Source organism: Nycticebus coucang, chromosome 7, assembly GCF_027406575.1.
Source record: "Nycticebus coucang isolate mNycCou1 chromosome 7, mNycCou1.pri, whole genome shotgun sequence".
In the NCBI taxonomy this organism is placed as follows: Eukaryota; Metazoa; Chordata; class Mammalia; order Primates; family Lorisidae; genus Nycticebus; species Nycticebus coucang.
Genome location: NC_069786.1, coordinates 54,909,037 through 54,921,749, shown reverse-complemented (window position 1 = coordinate 54,921,749; position 12,713 = coordinate 54,909,037). Strand labels below are relative to the sequence as shown.

General features: G+C 38.0%; 1 protein-coding gene and 1 pseudogene across 19 annotated transcripts in view; one reads left to right on the top strand and one right to left on the bottom strand.

The window, feature by feature from the left end:
• The window catches only part of BAZ2B (bromodomain adjacent to zinc finger domain 2B), a 303,102-nt gene that overhangs the window by 256,455 nt on the left and 33,934 nt on the right, over positions 1 to 12,713 (top strand). For all 19 annotated transcript variants that reach the window (XM_053596953.1, XM_053596957.1, XM_053596946.1 and 16 more), the window contains 2 exons: positions 686 to 748; positions 3,836 to 3,980. In XM_053596953.1, the coding sequence (XP_053452928.1) occupies positions 686 to 748; positions 3,836 to 3,980 (208 nt within the window). The remainder of the gene's footprint in view (positions 1 to 685; positions 749 to 3,835; positions 3,981 to 12,713) is intronic.
• LOC128589970 (60S ribosomal protein L7a-like) lies at positions 4,824 to 5,345 on the bottom strand (annotated as a pseudogene).

Genomic DNA, 12,713 nt, shown 5'->3' with positions numbered 1-12,713 from the left:
TATGTCAGACTTTTTATTAAATGCCCTTTTCCCCCTCTGCACCCAGGAGGACCCACAATACCCTATCCTCTTCTTTTCTCTGACTGATAAAATTTGTAACCATTTGGGGCATTGTATAGGATGTTAAAAAGAATTTTTTTTTTGAGACAGAGTCTCAAGCTCTTGCCCTGGGTAGAGTGCTATGGTGTCACAGCTCACAGCAACCTCAAACTCTTGGGTTTGAGCAATTCTCTTGCCTCAGCCTCCCGAGTAGCTGGAACTACAGGCACTTGTCACAACACCTGGCTATTTTGTTGTTGTTGTTGTTGCAGTTGTCATTGTTATTTTAGCTGGCCCAGGCTGGGTTCAAACCTGCCAACCTCGGTGTATGTGGCCAGCACCCTATCCACTGAGCTATGGACGCCTCCCTTAACTCTTCTTTAGTAGTTAGTTAAAATATAACTTCTTCCATATAGAATCTCTTTCGAAATCCTTATAAATGTAGCTTTCTACTATTTAGGTTGTTTTTTCCCAATATAATGTTTTTTGTCTCCTTACCAGATTATTAGTTTATAGAGAAAAACTTATTAGTTCCCACAGTGCCTCTCCCGGTAATTTATATATAGGAGACATTCATTAAGTATTTGCTGATAGATTGAATAAACCATAAAAACCAGTAAATGATACTGTATTTTCTTATGTATAGGATGAAGGTGACCAAGCAGCAAGTGTTGAAGAGCTAGAAAAACAGATTGAAAAACTGAGTAAAGTAAGCCCTTTTCAGAGTAATAATATTTGCATCTTTTTGCAGTGTTTTAAAAATCGACTTTGCATAAGGATTCATTTTTTTCTGACTATTAAGTAAAAATAAGCTTTTTGTTAGCAACTAAAATGAAGATTAAACCTTAAAAGTTTAATACCTAAATTATCGATCAAGGGTATCCACATAGGGTCAGAAGAGATCAAACTTTCACTCTTTGCAGATGATCTGACCGTATATCTGGAAGACACTAGGGATTCTACTACAAAACTTTTAGAAGTGATCAAGGAATACAGCAATGTCTCAGGCTACAAAATCAACACCCATAAATCTGTAGCCTTTGTATATACCAACAATAACCAAGCCGAAAAAACAGTCAAGAACTCTATTCCTTTCACAGTAGTACCAAAGAAGATGAAATATTTAGGAGTATACCTAACAAAGGATGTGAAAGATCTATACAAAGAGAACTTTGAAACTCTAAGAAAAGAAATAGCTGAAGATGTTAACAGATGGAAAAACATACCATGCTCATGGCTGGGAAGAATCAACATTGTTAAAATGTCCATACTACCCAAAGCAATATACAATTTTAATGCAATTCCTATTAAAGCTCCATTGTCATATTTTAAAGATCTTGAAAAAATAATACTTTGTTTTATATGGAATCAGAAAAAACCTCGAATAGCCAAAACATTACTCAGCAATAAATACAAAGCAGGAGGAATCACGCTACCAGACCTGAGACTGTACTATAAATCGATAGTGATCAAAACAGCATTGTACTGGCACAAAAGCAGAGAAGTAGATGTCTGGAACAGAATAGAGAACCAAGAGATGGATCCAGCTACTTAACCGTTATTTGATCTTTGACAAGCCAATTAAAAACAATTCAGTGGGGAAAAGATTCCCTATTTAACAAATGGTGCTGGGTAAACTGGCTGGCAACCTGTAGAAGATTGAAACTGGACCCACACCTTTCACCATTAACTAAGATAGACTCTCACTGGATAAAAGATTTAAACTAAAGACATGAAACTATAAAAATACTTGAAGAAAGTGCAGGGAGAACTCTTGAAGGAATTGGCCTGGGTGAATATTTTATGAGGAGGACTCCCCAGGCAATTGAAGCAGTGTCAAAAATACACTACTGGGACCTGATCAAACTAAAAAGCTTCTGCACAGCCAAGAACATAGTAAGTAAAGCAAGCTGACAGCCCTCAGAATGGGAGAAAATATTTGCAGGTTATTCCTCTGATAAAGGTCTAATAACCAGAATCCACAGAGAACTCAAAAAGTATTAGCAAGAAAAGAACATGTGATCCCATCTCAGAGAAGAGAAACTTCTCTAAAGAAGATAGACGCACAATCTACAAACACATGAAAAAAAGCTCATCATCCTTAATCATCAGAGAAATGCAAATCAAAACTACTTTGAGATACCACCTAACCCCAGTAAGAGTAGCCCACATAACAAAATCCCAAAACCAGAGATGTTGGCGTGGATGTGGAGAAAAGGGCACACTTCTACACTGCTGGTGGGAATGCCCACTAATACGTTCTTTCTGGAAGGATGTTTGGAGAATACTTAGAGACCTAAAAATAGACCTGCCATTCGATCATATAATTCCTTTACTAGGTTTATACCCCAAAGACCAGAAGTCACAATATAACAAAGACATCTGTACCAGAATGTTTATTGTAGCCCAATTTATAATCGCTAAGTCATGGAAGAAGCCCAAGTGTCCATCGACCCACGAATGGACTGGCAAATTGTGGTACATGTGTACCATGGAATATTATGCAGCCTTAAAGAAAGATGGAGACTTTACCTTTCTCATGTTTACATGGATGGAGCTGGAACATATTCTTCTTAGCAAAGTATCTCAGGAATGGAAGAAAAACTATCCTTTGTACTCAGCTCTGCTATGAAGCTAAATTATAGCTTTCACATGAAGGCTATAACCCAACTATAGCACAAGACTATGGGGAAAGAGCCAAGGAAGGGGAAGGGAGGCGGGAGGTTTTGGTGGAGGGAGGGTAATGGGTGGGGCCACATCTACGGTGCATCTTACAATTGGTACAGGCGAATCTTACTAAATGCAGAATACAAATGCCTACATACAGTAACTAAGAAAATGCCATGAAGGCTATGTCGAACAGTTTGATGAGAATATTTCAGATTGTATATGAAACCTGCACATTGTACCCTTTGACTGCACTAATGTACACAGCTATGATTTAACAATAAAAAAATAAAAATTTAAAAAAAAAAGTTTAATGCCTAAATTAAAAGCCTGCCTCCTAACATGTGATGCTGAACTTAATTAGAGCCTATGGACAAAACATTCTGTATTCTTCAGTTCTTCATATAGATACAAAGTATCAATACAGACAATCATATTTTTAGAAATTGATTACTCAAAAATTCAGCTGAATTTCATGGCAACAGTTTTAACCTCTTAGGTTTTATTTATCATGTCTATATTAATGGATTTTATTTGTATTGGATTTGTAAACCGTATATATTTATGTGCCTCTCATTAAAAACTAATTTTCAGTACCATTAGTGAAGTTTAAGTTGAGCTTTTTATAAGAAAAAAATTTTTATAATTATTACACAATGCCTGGGTATTGTATCAATGTTAGATTTATTACAGTTCTATCCTAAAACTTAATCATGTGTTATCTAAGTTTGCAGCGTGAGTATGAATATAAGCAACTATGGATTTGGCCAGCTATAAATATAGTTTGTTATATAATGCAATCAATAAAATTGAACCAATTTGCTTTCACGCAGTAAAACACTTTTATCGCATTATTTATTATCAGGTATAAGACAGTCTATACTCTTAAGACACCTAATAAAATAAGACTTTTTTTTAATTCATGGCAACAAAAATATTCCAATTTTCTTAAAATAACTTCTATCTTTACAAATGTTACTGAAATTAAAATCAGGGATGTAATTTAGCCCTTTTACTATCTTTTTTCAGTAGTAAAATTTATTCTAAAGTCATAGTAACTATAAAGTTGCTTTTAATTTTTAAAGCATTTAATGTCCATAACTTAATTATATGTACTATTTTTTAACAGCAACAGAGTCAGTACAGAAGGAAGCTCTTTGATGCTTCTCACTCCTTACGTTCAATGATGTTTGGCCAGGATCGTTATAGACGCCGGTACTGGATTCTTCCCCAATGTGGAGGGATCTTTGTAGAAGGCATGGAGAGTGGTGAAGGTAGGAACCATTAATCTATTACAAAGTATTAAATAAAAAATACATTAAATACAAAGCTATTACAAAGTATTAAATACAAAACCCTATTATTTCTTCGATACATTTTGTGCTTCCATAATCAAATCTGCTTTACTGATAAACATGGTAAAACCTTCATTCCTATTTCTTTTGAATTTATAATATCCCTTTTATTGATAAACATTTTCTTCCTACCCCTGATTTTTCTTTTGCCACTCTCTCTGACATAAAACATAAATAATTCTTTTTTATTTTTTAGTGGTCAAAGAACTTCACCTGTATTATCCTTTATAGCTATTGTTCTACTTCTTTTTCTGTTGTTAAAATTCTCAACATTTAGTTGATCTTTAACTTCTGCAGTAAACATCCATCCTGATAAGTACCCCTGGAAGAAACTTGTTTAAGTCTAAGATCTTTATTGTAATCCTTATTCCTTATCAAATATTGTTTATGTTTAAAATTTGTGATCACTTTCTTCTCCTTTAAACTTCCTTTCTTGAATTTTGTGTTACCACCAATTCTTGATAGTTTAGCTTTAGACTCTTCTTTTGCTGCTTCATTTCTGTTACATTAACTCACATAGTACGTTGTACATTTACGTGCTCGATAAACCTTGAACTTTTCAGAACTCAATGTTTGAACATTTCCAAATATCTACATTGTGATGAGAACAAAAATGTTATTTCAGTGCTTAAAGATTGCAGAATGTAGCTATTGACCCATGGCAGTACATGGGAGCAACAACTTCTTTCAACACCTTTTTTTTTTTTTGCTTGAAGAATATTTATTATTATTTTTATATGCAGAGAACTCAACAGTGTACATTTAGCCCAGTTTAGTGGCAAGTTCTTTAGCCTTTGCCTTTTCCAGCTTGGCAATGCGAGCCATAGATTTCACCTTCTCCTTAATAATGCAGTAAGGGACCCCCATCTTCTAACACAGGGCAGGCAGGAAGACAGCCAGCTCAATGGGATCCACATCGTGTGCAGTCACCACCAGCTGAGCCTTCTTGTTCTCCACTAAGGTGGTGACAGTGTTAATCCCTATTCTAAGGACAGGTGGTCTCTTAATGGGGACATCCCCTTTGCCTGCAGCTTTTATCTCAGCCCAGGCCAACAGTCACTGCTTTCCCTTGTAGAGGATGGCTCTTTGCTGCTGCAACTGGATGTGGCAGGGTCATTTGACAAAGCAGATGAGGTTCCTCTTGGGCTGGATATCCTGTCCAGTGCCGAAGTTCTTTGGCCTTTTCTTGAACGGAGGGTTCACCACCTTCTTGGCCTCCTGCTACTTCACCACAGTGGGGGCCAGGGCCACCTTCTTCCCCTTGGCCTTCTTTACTTTTGGCATCTTGAGCTGCTGGTGCAGAGTTCAATACATTTTTTTTTTTTTTTACTACCCACTGTATGGTAGGCATTCCTAGATACTTCAGGAGGCACAAAGCTGTATAAAACACAATCCATGTCATGAAGAGGTTTATAGTCCATTGGAGAGAAAGGATTAATTAATCATGTGACTCTAATAGAAATTATAAATAAAGGAGTTGTTTTCAAGCTTTTGTTTTTAGTAGTGGACTCACCATCTTTTTCATGTTTTTGATTTTAATAAATTGATGGGAGTACAAGTTAGATTACATCATGTGTATGTATTGTATTGTGGTGAAATCAGGGCTTTTAGCATGCCCATCACCCAAATAATGTACACAATGGCTCATGCCTGCACCCAATTTTTTAATCCCTCATCTATTGTGATTCTCCAGTGTCCATTATACAACTCTGTGTGCCCTGTATAGCCATAGCTTAGCTATTACCTATATATGAGAATATGTGGCATTTATTTTTCTGTTCTTAAGTTACTATTCTTAGGATAATAGCCTCCAGTTCCATCCAAGTTGCTGCAAAAGACATTACATCTTTTTTATATCTTTTTTCTTATTGCTGTGTGGTGTATATATCCACTCATCAGTTGATGGCCACTTATGTTTATTTCTTATTTTGGAATTTGTGAATTATGCAAGTATCTTTCACAAGTATCTTTCTGATACAATGGTTTCTTTACCTCTGAGTATATACCCGGTAGAAGGATTGCAAGATCAAATGGTAGACATACTTAGTTCTTGGAGAAATCTCCATAGTAATTGTTCTAATTTATACCCCACCAACAGTGTGTAAGTGTTCTCTTTTCAGCATATCTGCACCAACATTTATTGTTCTTTGGCCTTTCCATAATGGCCATTCTTGCCCTTATCAGTATTGGGGGGAGAAGATAGATAGATAGATAGATAGATAGATAGATAGATAGATAGATAGATAGACAGACAGACGGATGCCATTCTGACAGGGGTAAGGTGGTATCTCATTGTGGTTGTAATTTTCATTTCTCTGGTGATTAGTAGTGTTGATCATTGTTTCATGTTTTTTGGCCATTCGTATATCTTCTTTTGAAAAATATCTATTCATGTAATTTGCCCACTTTTTAATGGGGTTCTTTGGTTTTTTTCTTGCTGAGTTGTTTGAATTTCTTGTACATTGTAGGTGTTAGTCCTTTGTTGGATGCATAGTTTGTGAATATTTTTTCCCACTCTGTAGGTTGTCCATTTAGTTTTTATTATTTCTTTTATGGTTCAGAAGCTTTTAGGTTAATTAAGACCCAATTGTCTGTTTTTGTTTTTGTTGCATTTGCTTTTGGAGTCGTAGTCATAAATTCTTTGCCAATGCTAATGTCCAGAAGAGTTTTTCCTAGGTTTTTCTTCAGTTTTGGACTGTGTTTTGGCACTTCATCTTTATCCAACCATGTCCCAAATGCTTGAAATTGTCAAAAAGAATCCATTTTTTTTCATTTTCATCACGTAACAATATGGCATAGAAATTGTTTACCTTTATGTTGTGACAGCAAAGAAAGTTTCAAGATGATGTCTCTTCTGACACTCATTTAATTCATCAGAACCCAGCTTCTTTACCTTGAAAATTTGTTTCAAATGGTCCAATAGCATTAGAGTAGTAATGTCAAACTTCACTGCTAATTCATGCATAGGTTGAAATTGATTCACTTCCACTATAGCTTTTAGCTCATCATTATCCGCTTTGATCTCAGGTCACCTACGCCTGTTGTCATTGTTGTGTGGCAGGCCCAAGTTGGGTTCGAACCTGCCAGCTCCAGTGTATGTGGCTGGTGCTCTAGCCACTGAGCTACAGGCGCCAAGCCTGTGATTTCTTTTTATTGGTTTTCAGATTTCTATCTTATTGAGCTTCTTTGAATCAACATTTGGAAGTCTCTATCTGGCATTACAAAAATTCTTTTTGCTTAGAATCTATCACTAGACAATCGTCGCAGTCCTTTGGTTATGTCGTATTTCCTTTTTCACGTTTCCCGAGTCCTTCCATTTATACCTGTGCATGTGACATAGTAGTCACTTGTTTTGATATTTTGAAATTGCTTTTGAAGGGGAGAATATTTTCCTGTATATATGTTGTTGATTGAGTAGGACACTTTGGCTTTCATTTTGGAGGTCATGTGATCTTTGTATGATTTCTTAGGCAGTACACAGAGTCAGTGGTTTCTGTGATTTCCTTAGTGGCCTAGGGAACAATTATTAGTTGAGATTGTAGTAAAGTTTTGCCATGGACTTAAACAACTGCCAACGAGGTCTTCAAGCCCCAGATATAGCAGCAATGGGCTGAGTATGCTTGATTGTAGGCCCCAGAGTAGCTTACACTGGCAACAGTGTTAGTGCATCCTGGGGCTAGTTCTTTGGCCTTCAGGTGGCTTACTCAGAGACTAGTAGTTGAAGCAGAGGGCTGGGTATATGAGCAAGTTGTCAGCAAGTTGAGCAGCTGATGCGATGTGGGGGAGGTGGCAGTAGCAGTGGTGGAGCCACCCATCAAGACCCAGGTGGTCCATATTGGGCTAGTGGTAGCAGCAGTGGATTGGGCAGGCTAGTCTCCAGTCCCATAGCTGCCTGTAACAGGGCAGTGTGTGTATTCCTAAGTGTGCTTAGAGAGACTTGGTTCCTTCCCAGCTGGATGGTGGCTAACAACCATATCACCTTAAACTCAGTTTGCAAGAAGGGCAGGGCCCAGGGTTAAACTCTCAAAATGGCACTGGCTCTGGGCTTGCAATTGAATAGGGCAGAGCCCCTCTGAGGTGAATGGTATGGGCAAGAAACTATGGAGATTGCTATCTGCTTGCATCTCAGTCTCACAGGAGTCCCTAGCAGGGTAGTAGGAATTGTCCTGGTTGTGTGTAGGAGAGCTTGGGTTCTCCTGTCCCTCCTCAGCTGAATGGAGATATTGCTGCTCAATATAGACTCAGCCTGAGGGTAGGGCTCTGCCCAGCCTTAAACCCAAAGTGGACCCTGGGTCTGTGTCTAGAGAGAGTGGGATCTTTCTTAGGCAGTCTGTGTCAGCAGGAAATTGTGGGAAGTATGGTTGACTGAAGACTCAGTCTCACAGCAGCCAATTGCAGGATGGTGGGTATTGTCCTAGATTTATGGTGGAAAGCCTGGTTTCCCTGCCCCTCCCTAGCCAATCTCCAAATGGTACCTTGGGCCTGCATCCAAAAGGCTGGGTCCCCAGATAGCTAAGCAACATGGGCAAGAAATTGGAAAACACTATCCACTTACATCTTAATCTCAACAGCTGTTGGGCTGTGGGGACCTTCTCAGGGGTGCATAGGAGCACCTGGGCTATCCCTCCTCAGAACTGCAGTGTCTGCGGGCAAAGCTGCAGTTTCCCCATTTTAGACTCTCAGAATGGCGCCCACTCAAGCTGCTCTAGGCTTGGTGCCTATGGGATTCTGCACTGATTTCTTTTGTGGACAAATGTCTCTGCAATCTCTAAGAAGCTCTGTTTTAGGCCCCAAACCTCCACAGGTCAGTAGCCAAGATCATAAAAGCTCTTCCTGGAGTGTGGACCCCTGTGGGCTTCTTCCTTACTGGTTCCATATATCCAGGAGCTTTTTCTCCTGACTCTAAGCCAGTCCCTTGCAGGTCAAGTTGCCCTGAACCCTCTCCTTACCCATTTTTAGTGCCTCCTGTCATTTCCCTGTTGAACCGTAGCCTTCTCTCCTAGACAATCTGTTCAAAGCCTGAGAATCTGCTTACTATTTTGGTTCATTTCCAAGGAGGAGGCACATAACACTTGTGACAAGTTGACCATCTTGATCCTGTCTCAGAATCATCTCTCTTTTTTTGTTTGTGTGTTTGTTTGTTTGTTTTTAAAGAAAATTGTTGTAGAACTTCAAATATTTAACAAAAACAATTTTGTTCCAACTGATCTATTTGAGGGAACTCTTAAACCTCTGTCCTATGTATTTCCTTTCCAATTTAGGAGTGGCCCCAGAGGCAATTCTAATGAATGGTAGGACTATACAATCAGAGAGTATGCTTAGAGCTAGCAAGGGTATAAAAGCAAAGTGTCTAGAGGACTCAAAGCAGAGAAGCATTATATAGCCTATTAGTACATTATAGTTTTCAGTACATACACCTGGCCATCTCTCCCACTAGACTGTGAGTTCTTTAAGAGGCTAATTTAGGCAGAAAAACTACAGTAAAATGATCTATGAGCAAAGTACATATTGAATAGGAATAAGAAGGAGTAAAGAAATCATTTGTGAGATAGTCCAATAGCCCAGCTATAAGTAGGGAGGCCGTAAACTTACATGTAAACATGGGCATTGTGAAGACAGAAAGAGGTAAAATATTCAAGGTAATGTTGGGAAGACAGAAAGGGGTAATATATTCAAGGTAAAATTGCTGTTAAGAAATCAAAAGTGAAGTCAGAGATCCAGTTAATGACTTGATTCCCAGTAGGAAAATTGTGATACTTTAAGGTACATCTAAGTCAATAGGAAGAGTTGTTTAGAATGAAAATAAATGAAAGTTTTAGTATAGAAATCTAATTTATAATGACAGAATTATAGGTCACTTGGAGATGCACAGCCTGCTAAGGCTTAAGAGCAGGTGAAGATAGACCCAGGTGAGTGGCTCTTTACCTTAGCTGTAATTAGAATAACTCAACCAACCTGAGCCCTACTCCAGACCAATTAAATGTCTTCTAATTTGATTAAGGATTACATCCTTCTCAGCCACTTGGACATGTAAATTTGAAGTGTTCGGAAATCAATTTTTCCTTCAAAATGTCTGAAATCAGTCTCTTTGCAAAACTATACTGAAATTAGTTGTTTATTAATAAATCCTCAACTTGTCTATATGCAGTCTCCTCCTTCCCTTACATTTTATCATGTCATGTCTCTACTCCACCGCCTTGAATGACTGTTGCCTATATGATGATGTAGTAAATATATGTTTAGCCTGACTCCTATGCAGATCTGAACCTGAACTATCTTTACACTGTTCTCTAATGTGAATTCACCCAGGCCATTCTCCTCACTGTTGCACAACATATGCCTCCCCTCCCTGTGTCTTTGCACACCATCCCAAACTCTGTCCATTTTACCCATCTTGATCCAGCTCAACTCCAGATCTTCCATAAACTCCAGGTTTTTAAGTGGAACTAATTTTTGCTATGGAAACTCCTAGATAACCCAATAATTAACTAGACCGTTGGTTTGGCACATTGATATACATACTATTTCCTTATTTAAATCTTATAATGGTCATCTGTACTACTTTTTATTCTTCATAGAGTCAAGCATAGTACTTTACATACATGGGCAAATGAAAAATATTTTAATTAAGAAATAAAGTAATTCATTTCTTGTCATTGTAAAGTTTATAAGCAGAGCTTAAAGGGACAGTTATTTTTGTTTTCTTTTAGGCCTCTCAGATTAAATAACATTGATTGAATCTGTACTTACCAGACCTCCATTTCCATTCATGCCTTACCACCTAACCTCTTTGGACCCTAGATCTAAGAGCTACGAAGTGATATAGAAATATTAATAGTACTGTATATATTATTTGTGGTCATTGCAGAACAGAGGGAAAGTAGGAGTACTTGAAGTTTATTTTCTCAGAGTTTTTATTTCATTAATGGATGTGCATCTGCTATATTTTAAGTGCTATGAACTTATAGGAGATGTAGATTACTTCTCTTTATCCTACAGCTAATCAAAATAGGAGTAAAAAATTCATCATTTAATCAAGTGTTTATTTGCATCTGTATTGTGCCTTGTACTAAGTGCTATGGAGATGCAAAAGATTGAATTAACCTGTCGCTATCCCCAAAGAGCTCACTATCTAATTGGAAAGATATAGCATAGAGGAAGACAAAGCATGACAGCATGTAAGTTTATAATATGAGGAAGCAGTATGTCTGAGAGACAAGGCTGATAACAAGGTACCAACTGTGATAGAACTACACAGAATAAATGGATACTGAAAGTTAATTCAGTGTGTGGTGTTAATAATATACATTATTCCCTTCTTCTTTTTTTATCAACTTTTTTTAAAAAAGTTCCTTGAAAGCACAATATGCTCTTATTAAGGAGTACTGGGGCTAGAATTAGTGCCCCATTCCAAAGAAAAATATAATTAAATTAAATTCATATTGTATAAGATGCAAGGTAACACACACCACAGCAGTACACACAACGCTAATAATAACAAAGTTTATTAGTGATGTTAACTTAATTGCCGAGAAGTAACAGAGCACACAGGCTCTCCTGTGCCTCTGTAGTGGTTCCAGAGAGGTACATATGCCTTACCCAGTTGCAGAGTGGACAAGCAGCAAGACCACTCCGAGAGAGAAAATTTTGCCTTCATACCATGCTATATTTTTAGGTTACCTCAAGAGGAAGTAAAAGCCCTTCATTTCTCTAAGAAACATACATATCAAAGGACCTCTAGGCCTAGGAATAGCATGAGGGAAAATAGATACAAAGGGCCCAGGGCTGTATCCCAAGGACCCTGGGAAGAGTGCCAGATACTAGCTAAAGACCCTGCTGGCTCTTTGCAAATCAGCTCAGGACCAAGCTGGTTTACTTACAGGTCTTGGGGAAGAGGGAAGGAAGAGAACCCACATGGCCATTTAGCTAAAATTGAGGGTTTATTACCCCTTATTCTTAACTGCTGGCCCCTGGTATGACTCACTAGGTGTATCCCTCCCTGTTTGGAATAGTAATCAATTAGATTTTAAATGGTGCCTTCAGTGTTTGTTGACAGTGTTGATGTCAGATAGCCAGAGAAATTCCAAAACAAACAATAAACTGCAAAATTAGGAGGTGTAGAGGCATCTGGCTATATATCCAACAAATAGCCAAAGCTATGTAGTTATCTAATATTATTCAGGTCAAGGAATCAATACATATTTGTTCAGAGAGAAGAACTTAGGCCTTCTCAAATAGCAGGGTTGCAACTGTGTGCCAATTCAAGGGAAGAATACTGGTGCAAAATAATGAAAGCCTATATCCTGGACATCTGTAGGTAGGTTCTGATGGTGGCACTGAAAACTACATGTGGGAAAGTCACCAATGCCGGTTAGATTTTGAGTCACTATGAACAAAAGTCCTATAGTACTTCCAAAGGATGTAGACAGGGAAGACAGGAAGGGCATGCCGTTCCCATAAGAAAACAATTTCCATGCATCACAGAGTTTTAATGCTACGTTTTGTATCTACTTGGCTTATGCTTTCCTAGAGTTAATACACTGCCAACATGCTATTTGTCAGACCCAACTCCAAGTCTGAAGTGGAAGTATTTGGGTGAGAGTGTTGGGTACTTCTGATGTGGGACATGGATGTACTTAAAGGAAACATATC